Raw genomic sequence first — 26,601 nt, 5'->3', positions numbered from 1 at the left:
GAGAGCTCAAAATTTTATACTCAGAGGGTTTCTTGACTTGCTGACTGGCAATGTTTCAGGCCTCAGTTGAGTTTAAGCTACCCAACCACTGCTCCCCTCTGTCCATCCCTCCTTTCCTTCCCTTAACAACTCAGTAGGCTTAAGAGAGATTGACAAGGGCTTAAGTGGTCAATACTAGCTTATATACCTTGACATATAGTCAGCAGTTAACTTTGAGATTGCATGAAATAGATACAGCTTTAACTGTTCATTATATGGATGATAGTCTAACAGGCAAACTTTATTCTAAGGAAAATAATAACAAGACTAAGAATCTACAGCCACATTAGTGGCTCTGAGGCTGTACTAAGGGACAGCTGTGCTCTGAGTTGCTCTGAGCTAAATGCTAACATGAACACGTCTAGACTCTCTGGACTCTACTCTTAAAGAAAAGTTAGGGGATCGCCAAAGTAATTGATTCATCACCTAGGTGCCATGAATGTTTGTACAAAATGTTGCACCAATCCATCAAGTAGATGTTGAGATATTTTACTGGATAAATGAAAAATTTGATCCGCTAGTGGCGCCAGAGGAAAAGTCTGGGAATCACCAAAGTCAACAGGATTCATCCACTGGGAACCATGAATGTGTGTAGAAAATTTCATAGCAATTCATCATATAGTTGTTGAAATATTTCAGTCTGGTCAAAAGTGACTAACAGACATTACCATTCATTGAGCTGTGCTGCTAGCATGGCTAAAATTAATACTGTATGTCAATGTTACCTGTGTTTTGAGTTTGGCGAGTGTGGTGGACTGTTTGTGTTGAAGACAAGATAAACTATCGCAAAGATAGCATTAACAGTGCTGACCTAAGACCAATTACCTCACGTCACAGTGAAGTAGTGGGACTTGACCTGTGACCTTGAATCAATACACCTATTCTTGTAAGCTTATAGTGCGATAATGGATTTTTTTTTCTCTTCTGGAATCTTTTATGGGTCACACTTTTCAATCTGCAATTATTAAGTCAGATATTTATAGTGACTGCTATAATAATCACTTCTGATTGAAGTGGATTGATATGGTAGCTACTCCAGAGTACTGCAAATTAGACAGTAAGAAACAGACATGAAACTTTGAGGGGTCAAGTTGAGGGATTTATTAGAGAAGGGTGAATATAAAGGTACTGTATGCAGGGATTCTATTCTCTGAGCAAACCACAACTAGTCAAACCTCTCTGTCTATATTTATACGCTACACAACTTCCAATCAAGGTCATCATAGTTAGTGACGTAATCATTAAATAAATTGAATTTAAAAAGGCAATACAATAGACCATAAGTGTGCTTTGGAAAAAAACACAGTATGGATTATTATTATAATCATCAGGAACAAGGAAACTACTTGGATGCCGACAATTCCAGGTATCTTAAACATAAGTTATTCCTAGCACTACAGGTTAACATTCAAATTAAAAAAAAATATCAAGAGGGAGCATACCAACATTGATATATTCCCTATAGAATAACTCCTCTACTGAACCATTCAGGATTTCCATTCAGACAGTTTAAATGAGTATACAAGCAGCCAGTCAGTAGCACGTTAATGATATAGCTAGAATATCAACTGCCACAATTTTTTTTTTAAATGCCACTCTTCCTCTTCCTCTGATATGTTTCTTTTTTTTTAATCTTCCATATTTTCAAAAGTAGTTGTATTTGTGTCACATTTTGGCTCTCACATATTAAGCTAGAATAAGATCGATAAATAGTGTTGGGTGTGTGCTGGCTGCCTGTGAGCCATGAGGCCCACAGTCTTCACAGGAGCCGTAGTGTGGCAGTTTAATACGTACTGTAGTCCTCCTGAGGTGTCACCAAGCACACACAGGGCAAACAGAGGTGGGTTAACACAATATAAAAAGGGACTTTTCTTCAACTTGTCACCATCATGTTTTGTTGTTATTTTTTTTGGGTAAGCGTGATTTTTTTAATTTTTATTTTTTTTTAGAAGGAGTCCATGGCCTTGAATTCGCTGAGGGCCTGGACAGGGGAGATGTGTTTCTTCTGGGAGCCTCGTCGCACACGTGTCTGGCACTCCTCAGGCTTCTCCCTTTTTACCAATGGCTTCTTCTCAGGAGCCTTCATGCGCCAAGACACCACGGGTGAGTTGACGGCTGCTGTTCCATACACCTTCTGGTACTTGGTGGAGGCTACATAAGATGCCTTTACAGTCAGCACCACTGCGTTCATTAGGTTCTTGGCTGCTTGGATCAGGGAGGTGGCACTATCCAGCTGCAAGAGGGCAAGGAGAGTTGGAGGAGAAAGAGAAACATTTGAGGTCTAGTCAAATAAGTTTCTGTAAAGAAAAAAAGGGCACTGACTTTTTTGCACTCAATGAACACATTAGGATGTATTAGCTACATACAGTACCTAGGAGGTCTTTGCCGCAACTGGCAATTAAGCAGGATATAAACGTGGCTCTCGCTATATGACATCTTATTTTAGTAGTTCCTAATTAGCGGAAGCAGGGGTCAGGTGTACCTCTGTCTCCGTCTGTTTGTTTGGCTGACATTTAAGGCTTGGCGGCCAGTGGGCCCCCTTCTACCTCACACTGAGACGAGTCAACTGCTTAGATTTAATGAGTGTGGACTCCAGCTGGCCACAATGAAAAGGTTAAAATCACAGCAGGGCTTGCAAACCTCATGTGAGACAAACTATAATCGAGTCCTGAGAAATCATGAAGAATTGTAGCAACACAAGATGCAAGGAAACCTGATTCTAATTAGTAGAACAAATCACACTAAGCTAGTTGATAAGGACGCCCTTTACAGATGAAACAATAGAAATGCATCTTCTCTCCTCTGATATAAACTTGAATATCTAAATTCACGACATTGACATACTTATCAATAAAGGGAGATATAAGGATTTTATTGCATGATACATCTACATCTGTCTGCAGCTATGTTGAGCAACTTCCCCTTTGTTAGAACTAGAGAGTATGTATTAGATTTATGAAGAAATTAAATCCCTTCATATAATCATCTGCCGGCTTTGCACGTGGATTTGTTATATTCAGAGGTGAAATGAGGGTCAAATTTAATCAATAGTTTTCATTAAAAGTGAAAGCATTAAGCTAGGATATATGCAGAAAAATGAGCATGTATGTTCTTTATTTTTCAAGAAATAAAAGATTATTAATAAAATTAATAAGTTCTCTAAAAATATCACCTGATTATGTTGCATGGCTACAGTATTTAATTTCAGGAAAGGTTTGAATAAATTCAGATTCATTTCACATTCTCTAATATATATTAACATTCTGTAATGTATATTGTCTATATACTGGGGAAAACCGATGATGAAAAGTTGAAATGTCAAATGTAAGCAATATGGGATAATTGACTGATTTCAGTTTGAGCAGTAATAATAGGGTTCATGAGGCATGAAAAATACAAATGGAAAAAAGCCTGCGGTGCATCTTTCTGGTATTATTAGATGGTAATCGGTCTGAAATAATTGCATCAGCCTCAATCTGCATGACCCTTCATCTGGTCTTCCGAGCTTCATTGTGACCTTGAACTAAAAGGTTTGCCCACCCACAGCGGAGAGCATAAAATATTGGTCAAGTCTAGTGATTCAAGCCTAAAAGCCCATCTAGAGCATCAGTGATATCGAGCTGCTCATGTGCTGTTCTGTATGGACGGACTTACCCCAGACACGATGAGCTCTCCACCCAGATTCTGAACCTCAGCTTTCACCTTGCTGCAGATGTTGAGCTGATGACAGTACAGGGCAATTCTTTGCAGGTAGGCAAGAAGATCCTGCTTGCACGCTGAATCAGGGCACTGAATTAAAAAAGAAAAAGACACAAAACAAATAAATAATAGCCATACAGTAAATGGCAACTGGCTTTTACAGAGCAGCCAAATGTGGTTTGACATACTGTACTTTTAAGGCCTCAGCAAATACTTCATTTGAGTCTGATTACTCCAACATTTAGTGTCTTTGCTGCAACCTCTTTTGTGCATTACAATGTTCAAATTCTGTGATATAAAATGATGATGATAACGCAAATAACATTTATGTAGAATATGGCAGAGGTTGAGGTTACATCGCAATATCTGCTATTGCAAAGTTGGCCTTATGTTGGCTTCACTGAAAGTAGTCCGACACACATCTGGCCTATCCATAGTCTTTGTGTGACATTAAGGAAGTATGTCTAACTTCCCATTTGCATGATTTCACAGCCTAATTTGTTTGTTTCACATTGGCTCACTTCATTTCAACTTTTTTGGTTATATTTTCCTCAGTTTGATGAACAATTTGATTTAAATGTTGAGTATATCTTTGCTGTGTTCAAGGTTGACACTGGATCATCTGTATGGAACAAAAAGCGAACAATAGGTTAACTGATTGAAAGGATATTTAATAATACAATGGCAGAAAATAAAGCCATCGGTGCACTAGATTTGACCTTCAGCCCCAAAAACTTTTGGCCTACTTCCAGGCAAAATGTAAAACTGCTTATTACAGAACCATCACCTGGTTTTTAAAGAGTGTAATGTATGTTTTTTCCTAAACAGGTTGAAGATGTGAATACCAACCAAATTAGATTGGTAGAGAACGGTCTAATGGTCTCTATGGTGAGGCCTTTTTAAAGCATAAAATCAACAACAACAATCCAAACACAAACAGTGGGGTTCCAGCATTTTCGGTTCCTAATTACACTTCCTTGCACAGAGTGAGGAAGACGTTGCTCGACAATTTATTTCAGTTGTGGTTTGCTGCAGGTATGAGCTTCAGAGGACAGTTGAGTTACACTGCAGGGTGTCAGACTCATTCATTTCACATAGAACAAGTTTGTCACAGCGTGTTGCAAAAGAAGAAAACAGATCAATCAACAATGAATGGACACAATATTTTGAAACACATAAAGACTCACTCCCAGTGTCCCTCTTCTTTTTTTTAGGAACCAGAAGTTCTGACCTGGTCCTGCTGGCCTTTATGCTACTTCAACAGCGAAGAAACCAATCGTACAGTGCAGCAAATGGACCAACAGGGAATATGAGGACAAACTCCTTCAGTCTCCTACTATCACACAGTTTGCCCCTATTATTCCATCTGGAAGCCTTCCAGGTGTCAGCTATGGCCCACTAAGCTCCCAGTGGGTAAAGAACACTGCATCAGCTGCTTAAACACTGTGAGCATCATTTTGTAGCAACACCTTTCTTCTGGCCATTAATATTAAACGGTCTTAACTAGGACATTCAGCAGCGCTGTGTGGGGAAATGCACAGCTCATTTCCTTGTCTTGTGGGCTCGGGTAGAGGGGGATGGCAAGTTAAACATCGAGCTGTGATATGAATATACCCCCCTCCAGGACTTGCAGCTCTCCTAGCTGCTCATCTTCTCTCCTTCTCTCTGAGGATAGGCCTCTCGTGCCAAGACAAATAGAATCAACTGGCCACAAGTGCCCTTCACTGACGGTCACAAATATCCAGTAAAACAGTCTTCCTGCTGTCTGGTGAAATGTTTGTTTCTTCACCTACAGATATAATTGGTAAGAGCAATTCAAGGAATGGTTTACATCTATACTTATGGCCACTATCAGAACAGGATTTTCAGTTACACAGTAAATACGAGCGAGGCTGCCACCAGCAGCAGCAGCTTCCTCTGAGTAAGTGTCATTGAATGCAGACGGAGGTGGAGCTGCTAGCTCATAGAGCAGCCAGTGAGGCAGAGGGAAGCTTCTCCTTGGGCGTTATCACTGCACCGCCAGTCCTGGATAGCATCACTGCTAACTGCACTTCACACTGCTGGCACATACACACACTTCTGCCCCAGGCAAGTTTGATGTAGACATGACACAATTGTTCCCTATTGTACACTTGACTAATAGTCCATTTATTCCACCGATTCCCTGTTGATGTAAATAAACACTACGGCCCATTACTTTGCCAGGCCCTTTGAAGCCCCCCCCCCTCCTCTCTCTGTCCGTCACAGTGAAATAGCATTCATTACAGACTACTGAGGAAATACTGTGTGTTTCACTGCCTGACTTTTGTTTGGCCTCAAACCACAAGGTCACACAGAGAAGGCCTACATGTAACCTGTGAGGCCTGACCACAAGGTGCTTTTTCCTTTGTTTCCCCCGAGACAAAGGAATAGCGCCAAAATGCTGCTTACAGACAATAGGAGTCCTTTGCAAACTTCATTTCCAAGGATGCTTTGCGATTTTCACACCTCAGCAGGGAACAGTCAACATACAGTCTCTCATTGGTGGAGACGCTCCTGCACAGCCTAGCGGCCTGATGACGCAGCCATGACATCACCGCCCCTTTAAAAACTGAGCACGCCCTGAAACACACACCTTTCCCATGTCACTGAGCTAGGGGTAACTTCTGTTCCTCTGTGAGTCAGCTTGACTAAAGGGGGTACCCCACGCACATTTTCCCCTTATTGAAGACTCCCCTCGTCGGACGAGACGAGACTTTGCTCGTGTTCACTCGAACACATTCCTGGATCCAAGAAAGACCGCTGCTGCAACCAGCGTCCTCAAATTCCCTTGAGAAGGAAGAAACAAAGTTTCTTCAGGAAGACATGGAACTTCTCTGCCCCGTTCGTCTTCACCGAGTCGACTCTACTGTTCTCTCCGCCACGCCACAATTATCTATGATAATTATGAATTATTGCTAATAACCAAACACACTACTGCCCGTCCCAACACTTTTCTCGACCTCTCTGAAATTCCTCATTAGCTAATCGCTTCTCTCATCATTTTGGGAATTATTTTTAGTTTTAGTCCAGAGAAATAGGTGAAGGTAAGTTGTTTTATTGCATAATTGGGCCCAAAACTAATGAGACTCCTGAAGGATAATCCAGGAAGGACGATGATGTGAACTCTGGTGCTAAAATGAGGGCAACACACTATCAGACGGTGGCAGTCTGTCAAAACATGAGTCACACCTCAACACTGATGCTGCATTTGTAAGCAGGATGAAACTGAACATTCCTAAATCACTCCGATTGTAAGAAATAGTGATTTTTAGTCTGTTATTTTATTTTCAACTTCACATCTTTGCTGTTTCTATTTAATTATGGTACTTTTCTATACTATTCTTATCTCTGCTCCATTACAGATCCAATAGTAGACAAAGACAAGAAAGATATTTGAGAGAGGGGAGGGCTTTTTTAAATGAAATGAGAGTGCCATGACAGATTCAACTAAAGCATGTTACACACAGTTACACAATATGCCTTCTAGCTGACTGGGCCACTACAGTGATGTTAAGCTGTCACCTGCCAGTTTCTTCGAGAAACCCGGTAATCTTTCTATTTTCTCATCCAGTTTCTGGCATCTCCACCAAAGACTGAGCAATTCTGTGTTCTAGTACATACTGAAACTCCTTGTTATGGTCAAGTGGCTTCCTAATGTACTTATTTTCCTTCTTTTGTTATATTCCACCACATGCACTTTGAAATTCTAAATAGGGCGCATCACCATTAGCAAACAGGACAACCAGAGGAACCTAGTTTCCCCTTAATGGCTCTGCAACATGTCATGTTGTAATATACAGATCAGTAGACAGTCAGTCTGTGATGTGAGAGCCTACAAAGTGAGTTTTCATTTCTTATGACAGATTTTTGATCTGTAAAAGTAGCACAGTCAAAGTAAAGTCATACTAAAGAGAAAATGTAGATGGTTGACATGGCCAAGAACTGACAGGTGAGGGATGATGCCACCATAGACTAAGTGGTTCCCATCCTTTTTGGCCTGTGATCCCTTAAAAAAAACATTGTCAGCTTGTAACTTCTTTTCACAGTTTATGGTTATGGTTTTGTGTGTGAGCGGTGAGGAAGTGAGTGTTTTTTACGTCTCCTATTGCTTAATTTGAAGGATTTTTACAGAAAGCTACAAAAATAAAGAAAAATCTGAAAAATACACATACAGAAATATATATTTTTTTCTCACTACCTTTATCTTACAACCACCTCAGATTTATCCACGGTTGGGAACCACTGACTTAACTGATGTATTGATCACATGTCCAAAATATCAAGGCTGTCCTGTTCAATAAGCAGGGAGTCTACTTAGTGCAAATATTCAAAAGCTCATAAACAGACACATCAGTATTAAGTGACATAAAATGTGACTCTACATTCTGATATTTTCAAAATGAAAGCAAAGGATGAGACACTAACATATTATGGGAAATCATATAAAATATACAGCAGAAAAATCTTTAAAAACCTCTTAGAATAAACTACACTTTGTGTATTGCTCAAACTAAAACAAAGCTGTTTTTCTCATTTCCTGAAAAGCTGACAATTCAAAAAAAAATAATCAAAAGTTATAAGATTTTCAATAGGCAACCATGTTAATTTTTGAAGCTAGTTGATACTGACTCCTCTCTAGCCTGCTCCTGTTAAACTGTAGTTTTTGTTTTTCCTGAGAGGCCTTTTAATTACACATCAGACACACTTGGTTTCACTGCTGTCAGTAGAGGGGACAGACGCTTTGCTCTTGTTGTTCTGGACTCTGCGACAGAGGCTTCTGCTATGACACGAAAGTAAAACCAGGAGTACGTCATAGAATGAATATTTAGCGTCAACATGAAACTTTACATGAAAGCAATGCAAAAGAAAACTGTTCCTGAAGGACAAATAAATTAATCCAGCAGAGGAAATCAGAGTGAAAGGATGGAGGCTGGCGATACTCTAAACTTATCTTGCTGTCAAAAAATCACATAAAAAGATACAAACCAACAATGAATCCATCCTACTACTGTGCCCTAGGCCTCTATTGATGATATTTTATAAAATATAAAACAAATCAGTGAGCCAAACTATTGCACTGAGCGTCATGTTCCTTCAGTATCATGGACATGTAGTTTATTTTAAAAGATGTACATCTGTTTAAAAGAAATGAATAGGTTTGATGCTGAGTACAGACAGTATAGTATCATCGTTGGTTTCCTTCTTTTCAAAGGATTTGTTGACAATAAAACAAATATAGAACATAACCAGGCTTAATGTTTATTTTCAGATAACAACAACAACAACACAGGTGAATTGTAAGCCAGCAGGTGCTGCAGAATTACTCTGAAGGAACTGGAGGCTGCCCGTCTAAAGCGAAATGATGCATACTGTTACATGCCAGAGGGCCGTTACATTGAACAATCAATGTATGTGTCACAAAAGGCACACTCATGTTGTACAGATGCCCTCTACTATTTAGGTTGTGTCTGTAGGAGGCATACTTAAAGTATGACGCGCAGTGAGGAAAATGGAGTGGGAGAAATAGAGTAGAAAAAAGGCATTACTGGAGTGAAATGGGGTGAGGTGCCTCGAGGGGTTTTTCTACGTCAAGTGCTGTGCTTAAATGACTATGAAAGAGCTTGCCGTCCTCCCACCCTTCCATGCAGAATTGCCTTCTGCTTCACACGTGTTCATCAATAGGGCTGATGTGGAGTCATGGCGACAAGGTTTGTTACTTAAGGGACCTGTCTGAAAGCAGCGGAGCAGCCTTTATTCTTAATGTCAAGCCGCAGTGTTCTCGACAAGCACAGGTTACCTACAATAATGTGTGAATGCAAAATACTTGTAGTCTTCATCAGGAATAGAAACAAATAATCAGGGTTATGTTATCTGTTGTGTGCTTCCATTAAGATGCTCAATAAAAGCAAACTTTCACTGTTTTAACTTTTAATAACTCATTTTATTTACTGAATTGGATGGCAAACAGATGCCCCAAAAGCTTCATATGAAAACACTTTTATAATAAATACATGTTGGAAATAAAAAGGTCCTCATGACCCTCTTTATTTCCTGAATACAGCTCTGATGTCTCTGGAAGTGTAACAGAAGGCTTTGAATATTCAGTAAACACAGGTCTAGGAACCATTTAAGTGAGAATTAAAAATGGCAAGCCACCTGCTCTTTTCATTACAGCAACTGTTGATTCAGACACAGGCTCTGCCAGTGATTTGCCATGTGACAGATTCACTCCCACCTAAACCCTGTTGAACACTGATCATCCCTTGGCAGCCTACATGCCAAGAAATGAATACATGAGCACACAAACACAAGTTCATGCCTACTTTGTCCTTTCCGTCCCAGATCCTGCTCTCAACAACACACACAAGCTGTGACACAGACTGAGACCTGCTTTCTGAAACAAATGTTCTCACATGGAAACATGAAAAAATGTTGATATATAAGGCTCATACAGATTGAAACTCTCACTTTGTTTTTCATCTCTCTGTTTGTGGTAATTACTGCATAATAAACAGAGTTTATGCATTCATAGCCTGAAACTTTGCTCTGTAGTGCAATATGCTCTGGAGAGCAGGACAGTGTGACATGAGGAGAATGGTGCCAGCTCTGACTAAAGATGCCTTCTGGTCAGCTGGAAGCTCAGTATAGTCTAAGGCTACTCAAAGTGACAGGAATTCAGTGCTGTGCTCACAGCAGAGGACTTGGTGATACACAGTATAATGTTATGAAATTTCATATTGTCGCCAGAAGGCAAGGAGGAAATAATGAGAATGCACAGTCGATGGTGAAAATCATCTCTTAATACTAATATAGTGTGTCCTTTATGTGTACTTTATGTAACCTCTCAGGAACATACAGTACCCTGGAAAGGAGCATGCTTCCTAAATGAATAGAAGGTTTCTAATAAGAATAAAATACTTTCACAAGAAATACTGATGAAAGCTTAGAAAGTTTTCCCATGCTGGGTTCAGGGTAATATACTGCACAGCAGGTTATTTTTTCAGTCATGTTTTTTTTTTCTTGGCTAGCACGACATCTCAAAAGCTTGTTAACATATTTTAATTACATTTGGTGGAAGGTAAGGTCGCGGACTGAAGAACAAGTTTTTTTTATTACCTGGTCTATATCCAGATTCCCTTTTTTTAAACCATTTTTAACAATGAATGAAAAACTGTCTGGCACTTGTATCTATCCCAATAATTATGTGTATTTTGAAGGATCCAGACAGAGATTTAATATGTCTATTATCTACTATTAAAGCTGATATAATCAATATTTTTGTATCGACAGTGGCTCAAATGACTGTGTGTAATGTGAAAGGGGTCACGGATCATTTTGACCAGACTCTGGTGTTTCCCTCAGCTGTTTACTGTTTTTATTTTGTCTCATTGCTCTCATTGGTGTCATTTTCAGATGCAGCAGGCTACCTGCCCAGCACAGAACAACAGACAGACAAAGTTAGTGACTAACTGGTGAACATAGTGGAGCAAAGAGCTGGATATTTCCCTCAGGAGTTGGTGAAGACCAAAACAGAGCTGACAGAAGAGTGAATACTGGACATACAGTACATTCATCAGGTGGCCAGAAACACTATTTTAACTGAATGCTAATGCTCTCCGTTTCTGCTGGATGAGTAAACAAGCCACTGTTTGTTGACATATTTGCTATATTAACTCTGTAAGGTAATTATATGTGATTGTTGTGTTTACAGCTTATTGCGCTGCCCCAAGGGGCCAAAAAAAAAATCAATGAATGCAGGTTAAATATATCATTTTAAGGATTCTGCAGACTTAAGTAGGATTCACTGAGTGAAAATTACATTTTTGAGGACCATCTTGAAAATCTCAAGGTGTTTTCCCTCTGAGTGTAGCAACTCTTTAAATTGGTACATGATACTGAAGGTAGAGCAGCTTTTTTGGTGAACATGTGTACAGGCCTCATGTTAGTTGCATGACTTCTGAAAATGATTTGATTATTTTAAATTTTGATGTGAGCTCCAATATTTGTTCAGCATCTTAGAGGCATAAGAAAGAAACCCAGTGTGTGATAGTGAAACCAACAATAATTATTCCAAAGGTTTGCTCGCTAACAGCAGTTGCAATTATAATGACAACAGGCTGCCTTAATAAATCAGTGAGTCTTGTGCCTAAGTTTATTCTCACTGCTTATTAGAGACAGATGAAATGAAGAAGAACATTATGCATTACCTGGAGTGCTGCTAGCATTCTGAAATAACTCCCACTTCATTTGCTGTACACACACATACACATTGTACACACCTAGTTTTTTGCACTCCCATCTACCCTAGGCACAGCACTGATTGATTAGATATTGAAAATGGTCTGTCAGCGTGTTTTAGAGAGGTACTCATCTGATAATGAATGCAACACCTTGGTTGGGAACTAATTATATTAGAGACACAACTTGGTTCTGCTGTCTTGCTCTCTCAGTGTTGGCCCCATTGGAAGACAAAGTCATGCGGCAATACAGCCCACCGCTCCAGCTGGGCTCGTCAGTGCCCACATTAAAGATTTCCAATGACCATGCCCACTTAGTCTAACTCAGAATTTGCTCCGCCGCCAGCTACAATGACAAAGTCGGAGACAATTTCAGACTGATGGAAAGTATAACGATAAAAATGACAGTGACAGACACAAATGGAGTTGCAAAGCTACCTGATCTGCAACAGCACGGGCCAACTTGTCCATCCTGGAACCAGCCTCTGCAATCTTCTTAGCTGCGTTAATCACATCTGACGAGTTCTTCAGGGGGCCTTTGCCTCTGGGAAAATTCAAGGAGTGAGAAAAGAAGAAAAAAGGGAATGTGGGTGGAGTTGCAGAGGCAGAAGACATGCAGAGCTTCCCTTTAAAGACTGATGTCACCCCTGTGTCATACAAACTCGTACAGCAGCTAATTTGCTGTTGCTGACAGGAGGAATATAATACATTACAATCGACCAACAACAGACGATTCACCAGATAATGGATGTAACAAATACAGTATGCCTTTGTCTCTAATGATGTATCATAGACATGTGCTTTGAACCAATAGAAAATAAAAGATTTAAGGTTTCAAGAGCAAAACAAGGGACTATTCAGAGCGGTTACGGAAGGAAAATAAAACAGGAAAGGGAAATAAGAGCCAACAACTGAGCCTGTAATATGTGTTCTATTTTCTCTTTCTTTTCTTTTTTCTTTTTTTTTTTTTTTTTTTTTAAATCGCCGGCACAGGGGAAGTTAATGTGGCAAAGATAAGTGTGTTTGTCTGTGTGTAATGTCTCATTTTTAGTCAGTGCTGAGAAGTTTCCCCTCAGTTTGTTCATGCCAATCTGAATCACTGGGGTCAATGCCAAGTAATAATGGTGCAGTCACAGCACCACAGCCATAATCACTCATGACTAATCACTCATGGCTCTAAATTTTCATTCTTTTTTGGGGAGCAGGTTTTGTCCCATGTCATATAATTGTGGTGTGCATCACAACTCCATGCATGAGACAGATAACCATCAGTTAGACATGAAGGATTTCCAAGATATGCTGATGCCAGATGGGGGAGATTGAGAGCAAAGCTGTTGGCTTTTAGAAAACATAAGATACAAGACTAAATGTAAACAAACCACTGTAGCTATTACAATATATCTTTGAATCACAGCAACACCACATAGTCATGATCAAAAAAAAGTTTGTCTGGGTCACTGCCCAGTGTACAGCCATGGAGCATCACAAAGGTGAGATTGTTTCTCAGCAATCCAGCTTGCTGTCACTTTGGTTTAATTTAAAAATCTGCTCCAGACATGTTTTAAGATATATAAAACATTTCTACAAAAAAACCCAATTACCTTGTTAAAAATTTTAAAAATGACTTTTACTCCTTCTCCAGAAATACAGAATCTATGAATATACAAATATTGCTCATTTCAAAAATTTAGCTGTCAGACACAACATGTCTCCTATTTCACTGAAAATTTTTTCAGTGTATGGGTGCTGAAGGTTTTAAGTTTCCACATCACATTTTGTAAAAGATACTGCACTATGACTGGCTCCCATAGTAGCTGTGATGCCACAAAATCATGCTAGTACGTGTTCCACACAAACATGTTCATTTCTTATAAAACTTTCTGTGAAGCTGATTTTTAAAAACATTTTTAATTGTGCATTGTTTAAAGCCATGATTGTTTGCTAGCAGCATTGACTGGAGTACTATCACATTTTATGGTGCTTTATCACCACAAAACTGATAATCAGCAGGCTGGCATGTTCATGTGAGAGTCTCATTCATAAAAACACTGCTCAATAGTGCTATTAGTGGTTTAAAACTCTGTCAAACTCTGCACATACATCATTCTGCACAGTGAGGGACAAACAAGAGAGTGAAGTAACAATAAGTAAAACAGTGGAGTGGAGGGACTTTAAATCTTATTGCTTTTCCCATGTCAGTTTTACCTGGTGAAGTCCGTCATCTCCATCATGATCATACACATCTGCTTGGCCAGCACAATGATGTCATTGCCGTTGTCATCCCACTTGGCCACTTCTGCATCTAGCTTGCACTTCTCCTGTCTGAAGCTCTCCACCTGCTCAGCAATCTTGGCCTTCTCCTCCTGAGGAAGCTGTGCCATGATGGCCTGCAGGCAACACAGGAGTGTAGAGGAAACAAAAGCATTAGAGGAAGAGGAAGTAGTAAGGGAGTAAATTTGTGCAGAATAAATTGGGAAGATGGCTCAGAATGAGGGAAATGCCAGAGGAGAAGAATTTAGGTAAAGGAGATAAAGAGAGAACGATAGGGAAATGAGGAAAAGGGCGAATAAGAAGAGGGATTAGTTAAAGAGAACACGTACATATAAAGAAAAGAATATACAAAAGAGAGCTGTAGCACCATTTGTTCCATTTTTTTTTTTTTTTTGTCCAGTCTACTTTTTAATCCGCCCTACAAAACTTGAACATTAAGTTTTGAGTCTGACTATCCCTGCCCTTCTGAAACGCTTCAAAATAAAGTTCTAAACTTTACATTTAATGACTGGACCTTTTCAAACCCCTTGACATCTTATACCCATAAAAAGCAAATCCATTTTTGCCTTCATTTTTTCTTCTATAAGAATACATTTGCTCTCTCAGCGGCCTTTGGGGGCAGGTCCAAAATGGCATAAATCTTTTGGCAAGGTCACAGGCGCAGTAAAGACCCGGTATTATTTGGGAGATAAATGTATAATTACCTCGCTTCTTAGACCAGAGAATGAATAATGCATTTGTTCAACATTATGTCAGGGAGGTGGGATGGAAGGAAGAGTAACCTGGTTTCCATTAGGTCGATTATATTGACTCGAGAGGCAGAAAGAGAAAACGAGTACAGTAAAAAAAGAAAAGTCACCATTGTTTTTTACCTCATCTTTTATTGACTGTCCTCCAAGTATTGCTATTCTCTTAATGAAATAATTGCCCTCGTCCTTCTTTTCCCTCTTCCTCATTCCCTCTCTCACAGCAAAGCTGGTGAGTAGGGGTGCGGGGTGAGCTCAGTGAGAAAGTGCATCACTTTGCTCAGGTCCCCTGGTAGATGTGTCAGGAGGAAAATCAAAACAAAAAATATAGATGACTTGTCCTCCTGAAATTCTCCGAAAGAAATAAACAGAGAAAGAGAAAATTGAAATTACGGGCAGAAATAGAGAAGCATGGGGGTAGAACTTTCTCATCAGAGGCCAACAGATGTGTCCATGAGCTCTGGCCTACTGATCACTCTGTGAGCTGAGTGTTGCAAAGCTTTGGTGGCGGTTAGCTTGAAAAAACACGAACGCCATAAACAAACAAGCAAAACCAGCCCCCTCAAGCCCAGTGTAGATTTCCTCTGCTGCTTGTGCCAAGACACACAAACAACAGCGCAGTAGCAAATCCCATTAAACAGAGTGTGGGGTGAAAACACTGCTCACATTTAAAACAAATACCAAGTTGATATGTATTTAGACTAAACAATAAGAAATCAACAGTTTAAAACAGATCGGTGCAGGTGTGTTTGCATGTGTTTCGGGTCTCACACAGCAGGCAGTGGCTCTGGGTCTCCTGCACCACCATTTATTCCATCTATGACAAAACATGTATAGCTGTCCATCCACAAGTCAAACTTACCTCCATAGGTTCATTAATTAACATAACGGCCAGATCCCTAAATTCAATTACGCATTTTTGGCTTTGTTAATTAGCACTCATGGGCTTTTGCAACTAAACTAGTAGTAGTCCTCTTGAAACCTGATGGCTAGTTAAGCCACTCAACCCAAATCTGCTCACACTGCTTACAGTTGTATGCAAAAGTTTGGGCACCCCTTGACAAATAATATATGTTTTTTAATTGAAAAGATGTAAACACAGCCACTCTAGGATATGGAACATAAAACACAACATTTTCAGCAAACATTAAGGCATAGATACTTTTTATGTCATAAACTGAACAAAAATAAAAAAATAAAAACATCATTGTGGCATATGCAAAAGTTTGGGCACCTAAAAAGTTCCAAAACCTCAGATTCTTTCTACAGGGTCTCAGCCATTGATCAGCTTGTTAGGCCTGAGGCATTTCAACAATTGTCATTAGGAAATGTCAGCTGGTTCCAGTTTCAAAGCCTTACAAATACTCTGACTCTTCCAACCTTGTGCAGACACACAGCAAACATAGATTCCTCTAAGCAGCTGTGTAAGATTCTGAAAATGAAAGTTACTGATGCCCACAATGCAGGGGAAGCGTTGTCCGCCTGCAGTTTCCACATTGCGAAATGTAATTAAGAGATGGCAGTTTAGGGCAACTCTGGAGGTCAAGATGAGATCTGGACGATCAAGAAAACTCCTGGAGAGAACTGCTTCTATGCTGGTCAGAAAGGCAAATCAAAATCCCCATTTGACTGCAAAAAACTTGCAGGAAGATTTTCCACAAGGCCTTAATGGAAGATTCATTAGAAGAACCCAACCTTACCTGCATTCTCATCATAAAATCCAACGTCAGTAGTTTGCAATGGAACATCTACAGAAGCCTGATGCGTTTTGGAAACAAGTGCTGTGGACTGATGAAGTTAAAATAAAACTCTTTGGCCACAATCAGCAGTTTGGAGAAAAAAGGAGCAGCATTTCATGAAAGGAACACCTTGCCAACTGTTAAGCATGGGGGTGGATCTATCATGCTTTGGGGTTGTATTGCAGCCAGAGGCACAGGAAACATTGCACGGGTGGAGGGAAAAATGGATTCCACTAAATATCAGCAAATTCTGTAAGCAAACATCACACTGTCTGTAAAACAGCTGAAGCTGAAAAGAGAATGGTTTCTACACAAGATGATGATCCTAAACATACCTCAAAAACCACCATGGACTACCTCAAGAGACGCAAGCTGAAGGTTTTGGAATAGCCATCACAGTCCACTGACTTAAACATAACTGAAAATCTGTGGGTAGATCTTAGAAGAGCTGTACATGCAAGATGGACCAAGAATATTGCAGAACTAAAAGCCTTTTTCAAGGAAGAATGGGAGAAAATCCCAAATACGAGAACTGAAAGACTTTTATCTGGCTACAAAAAGCGTTTGCAAGCTGTGATATCTGCCAGAGGGGGTGTTACTAAGTACTGACTATGTAGGGTACCTAAACTTTTGCACATTCCACAATGATGTTTTTATTTTTGTTCCATTTATGACATAAAAAGTATCTATGCCTTAATGTTTGCTGAAAATATTGTGTTTTATGTTCAATAACCCAGAGAGGCTGTGTTTACATTTTTTCAATTAAAAAATCACCAAATATGTTATTTGTCAAAGGGTGATATAACTGTATCACTGCAAAATATATATCCGATGCAATGCATGCATTGATTTTGGCTGCGTGCAGTGATCTGCTGACTTTTTTGCTGCATGCCTGCTGCCACACTGCTCGCTTGAAAGTAACACTGCTATTGCTGTTGCTGTTACTGCTTATATTGTATTTCAAAGGCCCCAGCATCATATCTGTAGGCTCTGAGTCCAGCTTTCTCTGGGGGGGAAGTTAGTATGGTCACTCCCCACTCCCTGCTGCGCTAAGCTTGGTGTTTACTTTTTGAGTGTGACAAGGTCAGTGCTAAGACTCAAAATATCAACATTGTAAATATTCTACATGATAATCCTTGTGAGTTTGTGGACTGAATTTTAAAATCCAGGTTGTTTTAGTTTGTCTCATTCAACATTAACACTTGCTGTGTCTTATAATAGAGTTTTTTTCAATTTTGTTGATTTCAACTATACCCTTTTTTTAATCCGCAGCTGTGTGAATAATAGTACAATTATTTAAAAATATAAACTTGAAGAATACAAAAGGCATTTTAGTCCAGGCACTTTAATGCCTCTTTCACACATAGTTCCAGGTAAATTACTGGGACCACATTTCAGGCAGTGCTAGTGATTTTCACTATTCACACATGCAGCTACATTCAGGAACATTTCTGTCTTGCACCCTTTCACACATGCCATGGTAATGCCGGAATAGATGGGGAAAGGGACAGCCCGGCAGTTGGCATTCATGCAACACTAACTGACACCAACCGCTTTAAAACTCAACGGAAGAAGAAGAAGATGGGGCAAGGCTGGATGTACATGAATGTGTTCTTTTATTATTTTCAGGAACATGGTGGGCGAGGAGCTGTTGTCCGGTGCCAATGTTCTTGTAATGTTTTTAATATCCAACAAGTTTGTGAGACAAATCATCCGTGACAGCAAGTTGCTGATTCAAATACGTCATCAGCGGAGTCTTGTGATTGGTTCGCTTGCTCCACGTGAAAGTGTCTTTCGTCAGCTGGACGTAACCCTTTATGTGCTTGTCCTTGCAATGTTGCTGTCCTCATTCACAACACAGCTGTACTGGTATTTTCCCTGACATGTTACTTGAGGTGGGACAGGTGGTACAGATTTCCCTGAATATTGAACCCTGCTCCCATTCACACATGACCCCATGCAGGAAATGTTCCTGAAAATTTCAGGGATAGACTGCATGTGTGAAAGGGGCTTAAGAGTGCTTGTGCACTCAGCTTGTGGCTCTGAGTATTCAGCAGCTCTGTGGGGTATGGTTTGCTGATTACATGTTCATGTTTAATGTAGCCAAAAATATAATGTAGGCAATGCTGTACTATAATTGCTGCCTAATCAATAGCGACAGAGGTGGATGTGCTTTGCCACAAGGTAGAACTCTGACTTCAGGACTCGGGGGTGGTCATTAGCATATCTTTGCTGCTTATATCATTCCTGCACCCAACTGTTGAGGCATCAATTATTCACTTAATTTCTATAATTACACCGAATGGTGTGCCGCTGGTGTCAAAATGGTGGGTACACCACTGAGAGGTGAAGTTATAGTTTTGCTAATTGTCATTGTAACGAGACAGATAAAGAATGTAAATTGAGAATCAGAATCTTCTGCACAAAAGAGCTGTATCAAACCAAGACAAACTGCACTACCAAACAGCTAAAGGGAACAAAAAGTCTCTTGAAACTCAACAATTTGGTTTGAAAATTCCTTTTCTAAAATTAGGGATCAAGGGAGGTTGGGGAGAGAGAGTAAGGGATTTTGTTGGTATTCCAATTCACTCTGAAAATGGTGTGACAAAAGAGAGAGTCAAGGAGGAAGAGAGAGCGAAGGGCTCTGAACACAAAAGAAAGCTGGAGCACAGGGGTAAACACATGAGCCAATTGGGACGTCAGGGGAGCAGGAAGGCACTTGGTGAAGCCCCCCTCCCTCCCTTCCTCCTCCCATGCTCTCTAGAATTCACTTATCCCCAAATCCCTTCCCCTACTTTACTGATAACAACAAGGAGCAGGCCTTGGGAGCTTAACATAGTGGCAAATCCAGCCGAGGGAGTGCTGTGCCAATACACTGTGCAACTCGGCTACGTCTGCAGGGATTAGAGCGCTTTCCGGGTTTCTTCACTGAGTGCGGCGTCTTGAAATGACTTTAATTTGTTTCATTTGAAATAAACTGCCCAGACACTCAGAGTTCAATTTTATGGATGACCTATCAACAGTGTTATCCAATCACTGTGTTAAGAGATGTTAGGTGTGTGTGTGTGTGTGTGTGTGTGTATGTGTGTAGGGGAAGGGGCTTTGTGTTTGGTTCCCTGTGCATTATCCGTGGTGTGTTATAGAAGGAGAGTTTGTGTCTGCATGTTCTAATAGAAAAACACACTATGTACAGGCCTCCTTCCCCTGTGTGTTTTTCTGCCTTCTCATTATGCATGTTTGCTCTAATAACTTTGCTTTATGCGTACGTGTAATAGAAGTGACAAGTGGAGCACCACACAAGGCAAAACATTGGGAACAAAGGCTCCTGGGACTGCCCTGGACTTGATTTGATTTCTTTCTACACTGAGCAAGAGAGAGACAGCAAGATCGAGAAAGTGAGAGGGAGATATTACGCCTGTGTCCTGTGTGTGATACCTGCACACTGGAAGGGCTTGGAGGGATCATGACTGTAAACCTCAGTGTGCTCATGTCAGCTCCTATGGAGAAAATGGATTACGCTTCCTCTTGTCTGTTTGAGTAGAAGCACAGTGCGCCAGCGTGCACTTGGCATGACCATGAGAGGACAGCAAGCTTTATCCTGACACGACAGGCTGGGGCCGTCTGGGCAGATCACCAGTGGTTCGCGGCAAACACATCTTTTATGGATGTGCTTGTCTTCTGCGTGTGTAAATGTTTAGTCTCTGAGGGCATAACAATGTCTATGAGTGGAAAAACAGGCGATATCAATTAAGTGTGTGAGAAGCATGCTGCCAGATGTATAGTATGTGCTAAACAATAATGCGAACTAAATGTACAAATAGGAGCAATCACGCTTGATAATACGCAGTGATGCATTATTGGACATTTATTCAATGCAAGCTTGTGTGTGTAAGTGTGCGTGTACAATCATTACATTCAGCCATGTCACCCTATAATCCACCTTATATCACAGTATTACAGTAACAAGTTATGACAAAGGGACATGCTGAGATTTCCAACTGTTCCCAAGAAGAGCTGCCCACTCAAAGCACAGTTAAGCGCCAGGAAAACTAGTTAACAGTTTGGTTCTGTGAAGCTCTTTTGTGTAGCAGCGCTGGTGCATCTAAGCTCAGATGGCTCTGCAATGTTACTCTGCGGGAGCCTTTGTGGGAGTATCCATACAACAAACTCAGAGCACTTCACACCCAGGACCCCCACAGACTTCTTGGAGCGACTTTTGTGCACCCAAAGCCCGGGTCTGTTCTTTTTGTTCATGGTTGGATTTCTGACTTGACAATGGTAAACTTTTAAGAGTTACATCATAGATGAACAGTTGAAATGAATGATTAATTAGATAAAACTTGCATTCTTGACTAACTAGGAGGAAATAACACTTTAACCATTGGGATTAATATGATTGTTTTGAATTTTGATTATATTTTACTTTACACATACAAAACCATAAAATGCTGTTTTACATTTTTGGTATATATTATATTATCCATATATATTGTCTTTATTAGGGCTACAAAATACATTAGTTGAATTTCTCTGAGTCAAGTAAGGTCTTCTGAATAAATGTGGAAACATGATGCAACAAATTGTCTTCCTCGCAAAAAAAACGCATTATTCATAAGTCATCGGTTCAAATCCCCAAATACAGCTTATGTTTACGTTTAACTGACAAGGATCTATAGTTGTGTGAAATTATGACTCCTCTCTGTCAGGAGCAAACACAAGAGGTGTGACATTGATATTGAGCCACAAAACATTGTAGAGAAGTGGTCAGGGCGCATGGAGGTGTCTACAAAATGTGTGACTTGGACACAGGAGACTGATGTTGGCTGTTCCCTTTTTAAAATTTTTTAACCAGTTGTCAACACTAGGTCTCACGCAAGAACTGCTTGTGTGTTGTTCTTAAGTGGCATTTATGAATGGTTAAAGAGAACTTGTCGAATTCATCAATTTTCTAAGACTTAGAATTTTTTCTTTTAAAATAAATGAACAAATAAATGAATGGTCCAGACCTGCTTTCTCCCCAGTTGACTTAAAAATTTGCATAATGCCTTAATGTAAATGAATTTAAGACAGAAAAGAACTAAAATAAAACATATTTCACAAAAACTAAAACAAACTTCATATTCTCTTTACTATGTCATCATCATCATTATGGCTTGCCAATTTACTTAGATTTCTTAGATTTGTTTCATTAAAGCAACTTTGACATTTCTGTATGAAAATTATCTCACTCCCACAGCTGCCTCAGGGTCTTTTATCAGGTCTCTATTCAGTATCATCCTCTGTTTCACCAGGCAGTGTAACATCACTTACTGCAGGTTATAATTTCCCTTGTCAAATATTTCCATGACTCTCACCTTTATTTGACTGCCATATTAGTCATTACTTTAGCATCTAACCATTCCCTCTTTACCTCTGTCACACTACTCTGATGGCATGTTGTTGACAGTAATACTACTACTACTACGACTACAACTAGTGATAATAATTTATTATTGGTTAGGATCCTCTAATAAGAATACTCACACTGCTAAATTTGTTGTTTTTGTTCGTTATTTTCCGAAAGCATGACCTGAAGCTACGTGAAAGTCTCTTTTTTTAACTCTTTGGTAACATTTCTAGGAATTAATTTGCCCATTAAAGGAGTGGAACAGGTAACCTTCTATGGCAATTTTGGGGGCATTGATTATACAGATGGTCAAACCTCATGAAATTGCACATCCTCATGAACAAGTGGTATTCATCATGCTGAAACAGGGTTTCGCAGCTACAGCTACTTGGTCTGGTATGACCAGTAGCTTAAGGTGGTTAGCTAACTTTACTTTACCAAACTTAAACTAGATATTGCTGAGTGATTCAGTTTTCTGACTTTCTGACTGTTCTCGACTTGTGCTACCGTTATGCTAAGATTCAATCTTCCATTATCCCATAATTGCCTCGTGTGGCTGTTAAGCAAAAGTTACATAATCTCACTTTAATGTACGGTGGTTGTTGTTACCCTTAAGCATTTCACTCAGACAGGTTGCCTGCTAGCAGTGGCCTAGGCCCTAAGTTGGTTGTTTTTGTTTTAACTTCTGTCAAAAGGCATTACATTTGGGGCTATAGCTATATAGTACATAGATTTAGCAACAATAAGCTGCCGTTTTGGTTTTATTTATTTTTCCCTTCTTTGTGCATTACCCCCCCCCCGAGAGTTCATACTGTGTAGAGGCCCAGACTGTATAATACAGGCCTGTGCCACGGGGAGAGGCATTGGGCCAAGTCACACTCCTGCCATCCACAATCCATTCAACATGCAACACACCGCTAGAGCCTCTGTGTTGCTGGAGGGAAGCAAGCACTGGTACCCTCTTAATGTTCTTTAAGCTGGGCCCAAGTGAAAAATTGCTAATGTGCGACAAAGCCCAGACCCTGGTGATCATGACGGAGGCCTTGGCACAGTACTATACTGTATTTTGTGTTTTGTCTGCCATCTGAAGGGAATTTAGTAATTACTGCTTTGTTTATGATTGCAATTTTACACCTGCCATCCCTAAACAGTGTTTATTAAAAATAATCCCACTTGTTAGGATCATTTAAATGGACTTTCATGCTATGTAAGTGGAACTAGTTGGATGAATCGATTCAAGTATGGCCAGAGAACAGGGGTGGGTGTCGGGGTGGGATGCAGTTCAACTTCCACCTCAGCCTGCTATTGAAGCAATAAAACAGCGGTCTATTACATGATGAATTTGGGCTTTTTGCCCAGCCTTTACGCAAACCGAATATATGTTGTTTTTTTCTGTTCCAATCTGACCTGACTGAGAAGTTGTAGCACAGTGGGGAAGCGAACATCCACTTACCCGAGCACTCTGTCCAGCAATAAGCTGGTCATCTTCAGTCTGGACACTGGTCCTGCTGCGAGTATCATAGTCCTCCTGTTCAAAGTCAGAGTCATCTTCCAGTTCCTCTGGTGTCTGTGAAAAACACAAGAGACAAAGTCGGTCAAACAGTCAGAGACCAAGGCAAGAACTGAAAAAGAAAAAAGAAATCATACAACTCCTAAACTGACAGCTGAAAAGGGCAATTTTCTTTGCCTCTATGCCCTGTTGTACTGCAATCATGTGTAAGAGACAGTATGCATTGACCTGTGTTGTTGTTTTCAGTATACAGAGCCTCATCTGGATTTTTATATCTTACCCAACTGAGGATATGAAAGAAAGAGATGTCACACAATTTAAAGAGTCAAATCTCAGAGTGAGAAATTCTATGAACATGGTCTCAGTGGACATATGTGTTGGGGGGAAATGGCTTGAAAAGGGGTCACATTAGAGACTAAAAGTGCAGACAGGGATGCTTTTCTGTATTTGGTCACTTTATGAAGTGGAACAACTTATCAAGAATCTTTGCAACTGAGAAGAAAAATAATGTTAATACTCCAACAGTGTTAAATTGAAAATTTAAAAAAAATCAAAAATCATATTAAATTCAAGTTTGTAGCCTAACCCAATGCACCTACTGTGTATAAAAAATATTGTCAAAGGCAGAAAATGTATTTTCATTTAAGGGCTAATCTAAAATACCACAAAATGTTGCTATTTTAGTTAATAAAATAGTATTTAAATTGGTTTATCAAATCAAACCTCTACAATTAAACCATATTTAAAAGACAAGAAAGAGCAGGATTATGTTTTAAAGAGGGTGAAACAAAATGTCAAAATTATTATTTTTTTCTCTGCATGCATTTACAGTATACAGTATATACACTCTGTACCTGCACAATAACATTCAGTTTCTGTCTGAGACTCTTCTAAAGCGTATCCTCTTCTTTGGTTTTCTCTATTTTTACTTCAAAGGGAAAGAAATTGAGTGCTGTAAGCTTTGTGTACTGAAGGACATATACACCATCAGTCCACCATGTTAAAATACAGCATAGGGAGGAAGATCAATTTGTGGTCTCTCATCAAATAAAGAAATTGGAGTATAATTGAGTTATATTTTTTGCATCTGCTAAAAGTGAGTGACTAAGTGATTAATAAGCATTTTTATTCGTCTCTGCTGGCTAAGGGGCTGTCTCAATAATTAAGATTAGTGGGTTAGCCAGCTAACTTTGGTTTCAAGAAAGGCTCGTTGATCTCATAAAGCTTGCTCAACTCTTAACTAGGGTAGAGTACATCTCCATGGTAACCAGTGCTGAATGGCTAAGCTGCTGCAGAGCAGAGAATCAGATCAAAACATGTATATGTGTGAAGTCATCATTCCTACATGATGCTGACATTTAAAAAAGTCATGCATTCACAGCGCTGTCTCTTTGTAAAGAGCACTGTGTTATTCTATGTCTGGACTCTGAGAATGTTGCCTTTCTGTAATGATTAATTCTATCAGAGATATAATAAATGTTTTACACAAAACCAGTGCTCACACTGACTATAAAGCTACAAAACAACAGGTTGCTAGTGGACCATAGCCTATGGGAGTAATGAATAAATTTACTGTTGTATGGGCTAGTTGTATTGATTTTCCTTATTAGTATTCCCAACAGTGATTGATCCAGTGTGGCCTGTTGCACTCATATTCTATCACTGCTTAAAATCAGGACTTTGTGAATAAAATATTTTCCAATAAAAGACTCAATGAGATAGTGATTGTATAAATACAAAACAAACAAACAAACAAAAATCACATATGTGCACTGTGCCCTAATTATGGGCAGTGAAGAGCTTGAAAAAGGATCCATATCCACTGAAAATTTGCTCCTAATAATTAATTCAAACAATGTTCAGGTGACATGGAGCTTATTCATCCTTAGCAGCAGAAACACCATTTGCTTTGCACTTGTATTATGCTGTCTTGCTCATATCCATTCATAAAATCACATATCCACCTATATGTCTATTCTACTGAACATGTTGACAATTTTTGGTATGTAGTTGGTACGTATCTTTTTCTTTGGCTGATTTTGTGTGTGTCTGTTTCAATTTTTTGCCTTTGAACTAACCTTATTTCCCCATGAGAAATACTAATCTAATATTACAATTTACAATTTCATTTAGCAGACGCTTTCATCCAAAGCGACGTACATCTGCGAGCTGATACAACACAAGCAGGGATCTAGTCAGGAGAGAACAACATGAGTAAGTGCCATAAAGCTCAGTTTGAGTCCGATAGGACGTAGATGCCAACAGGCAGTGCACAGAGGCAATGCATAGAGTGCATACAAGCAGATATATATTTTTTTGTTTCTCTTTCTTTTTTTTTTCCCTGCACTTGATTTATTAAATGTTGTATATGTTTGGCCGCTTATGACAACCCTTTATCTCTTATTGTAAATTCAATATCCAATGTAACAGAGCCTGCCAAGAAAGTTTAACCAAAGTTGAACTTTTGCTATAACATAATCTGACAAGGCGCTGTGTTACGCAATCACACATACCTGGTAGATTCCTTATGTGTACAGGGTAATTCTGCTGTTATTCTGCAACCTCCGTCACAATGTAGCTTAAAATTATTGTTACAGTGATAACTTTCCAGATTTGTAGAAATCCTCTCTCATTTGGTATAAACTGCTGTGCACTGTTTTGGCATCTGATAAACCTTTAAACTTGATGATCTGTTACTCAAACCAGATTTCTTGAATTGTATTTTATCGTCTCCCTAGTACAGATCATCACATTTTCTAAACGCAGTGCTGTTTTCGGTCTGAAGTTCCATTTAAAGTTTAACTTTCTTCGCAGGACATGCCAGAGGTCAGTTTATTGAGAATAGTGTAAACACTAGTTATACTATCGTACATGTTCAATTCTTTCAATAGCGTGCTTCTCTATCCCAGTGCTCTGCTCTGTATGTGTGTGTGGGGGGCATATAAAAGCCAGG

The 26,601-nt window shown here is 39.6% G+C and overlaps 1 protein-coding gene across 3 annotated transcripts in view; it reads right to left on the bottom strand.

The window, feature by feature from the left end:
• Positions 1-1,125: 1,125 nt before the first annotated feature.
• ctnna2 (catenin (cadherin-associated protein), alpha 2) overlaps positions 1,126-26,601 on the bottom strand; it is a 337,564-nt gene continuing 312,088 nt past the window's right edge. For all 3 annotated transcript variants that reach the window (XM_067584710.1, XM_067584711.1, XM_067584712.1), the window contains 5 exons: positions 23,592-23,705; positions 14,202-14,383; positions 12,435-12,540; positions 3,694-3,828; positions 1,126-2,272 (listed from right to left, as the gene is read on the bottom strand). In XM_067584710.1, the coding sequence (XP_067440811.1) occupies positions 1,985-2,272; positions 3,694-3,828; positions 12,435-12,540; positions 14,202-14,383; positions 23,592-23,705 (825 nt within the window). In that variant the 3' untranslated portion in view covers positions 1,126-1,984. The remainder of the gene's footprint in view (positions 2,273-3,693; positions 3,829-12,434; positions 12,541-14,201; positions 14,384-23,591; positions 23,706-26,601) is intronic.

This window comes from Thunnus thynnus, chromosome 3, assembly GCF_963924715.1.
Source record: "Thunnus thynnus chromosome 3, fThuThy2.1, whole genome shotgun sequence".
Taxonomy (NCBI): domain Eukaryota; kingdom Metazoa; phylum Chordata; class Actinopteri; order Scombriformes; family Scombridae; genus Thunnus; species Thunnus thynnus.
Note: the sequence above shows the minus strand (reverse complement) of the source record. Positions and strands in the feature narration are given on the sequence as shown.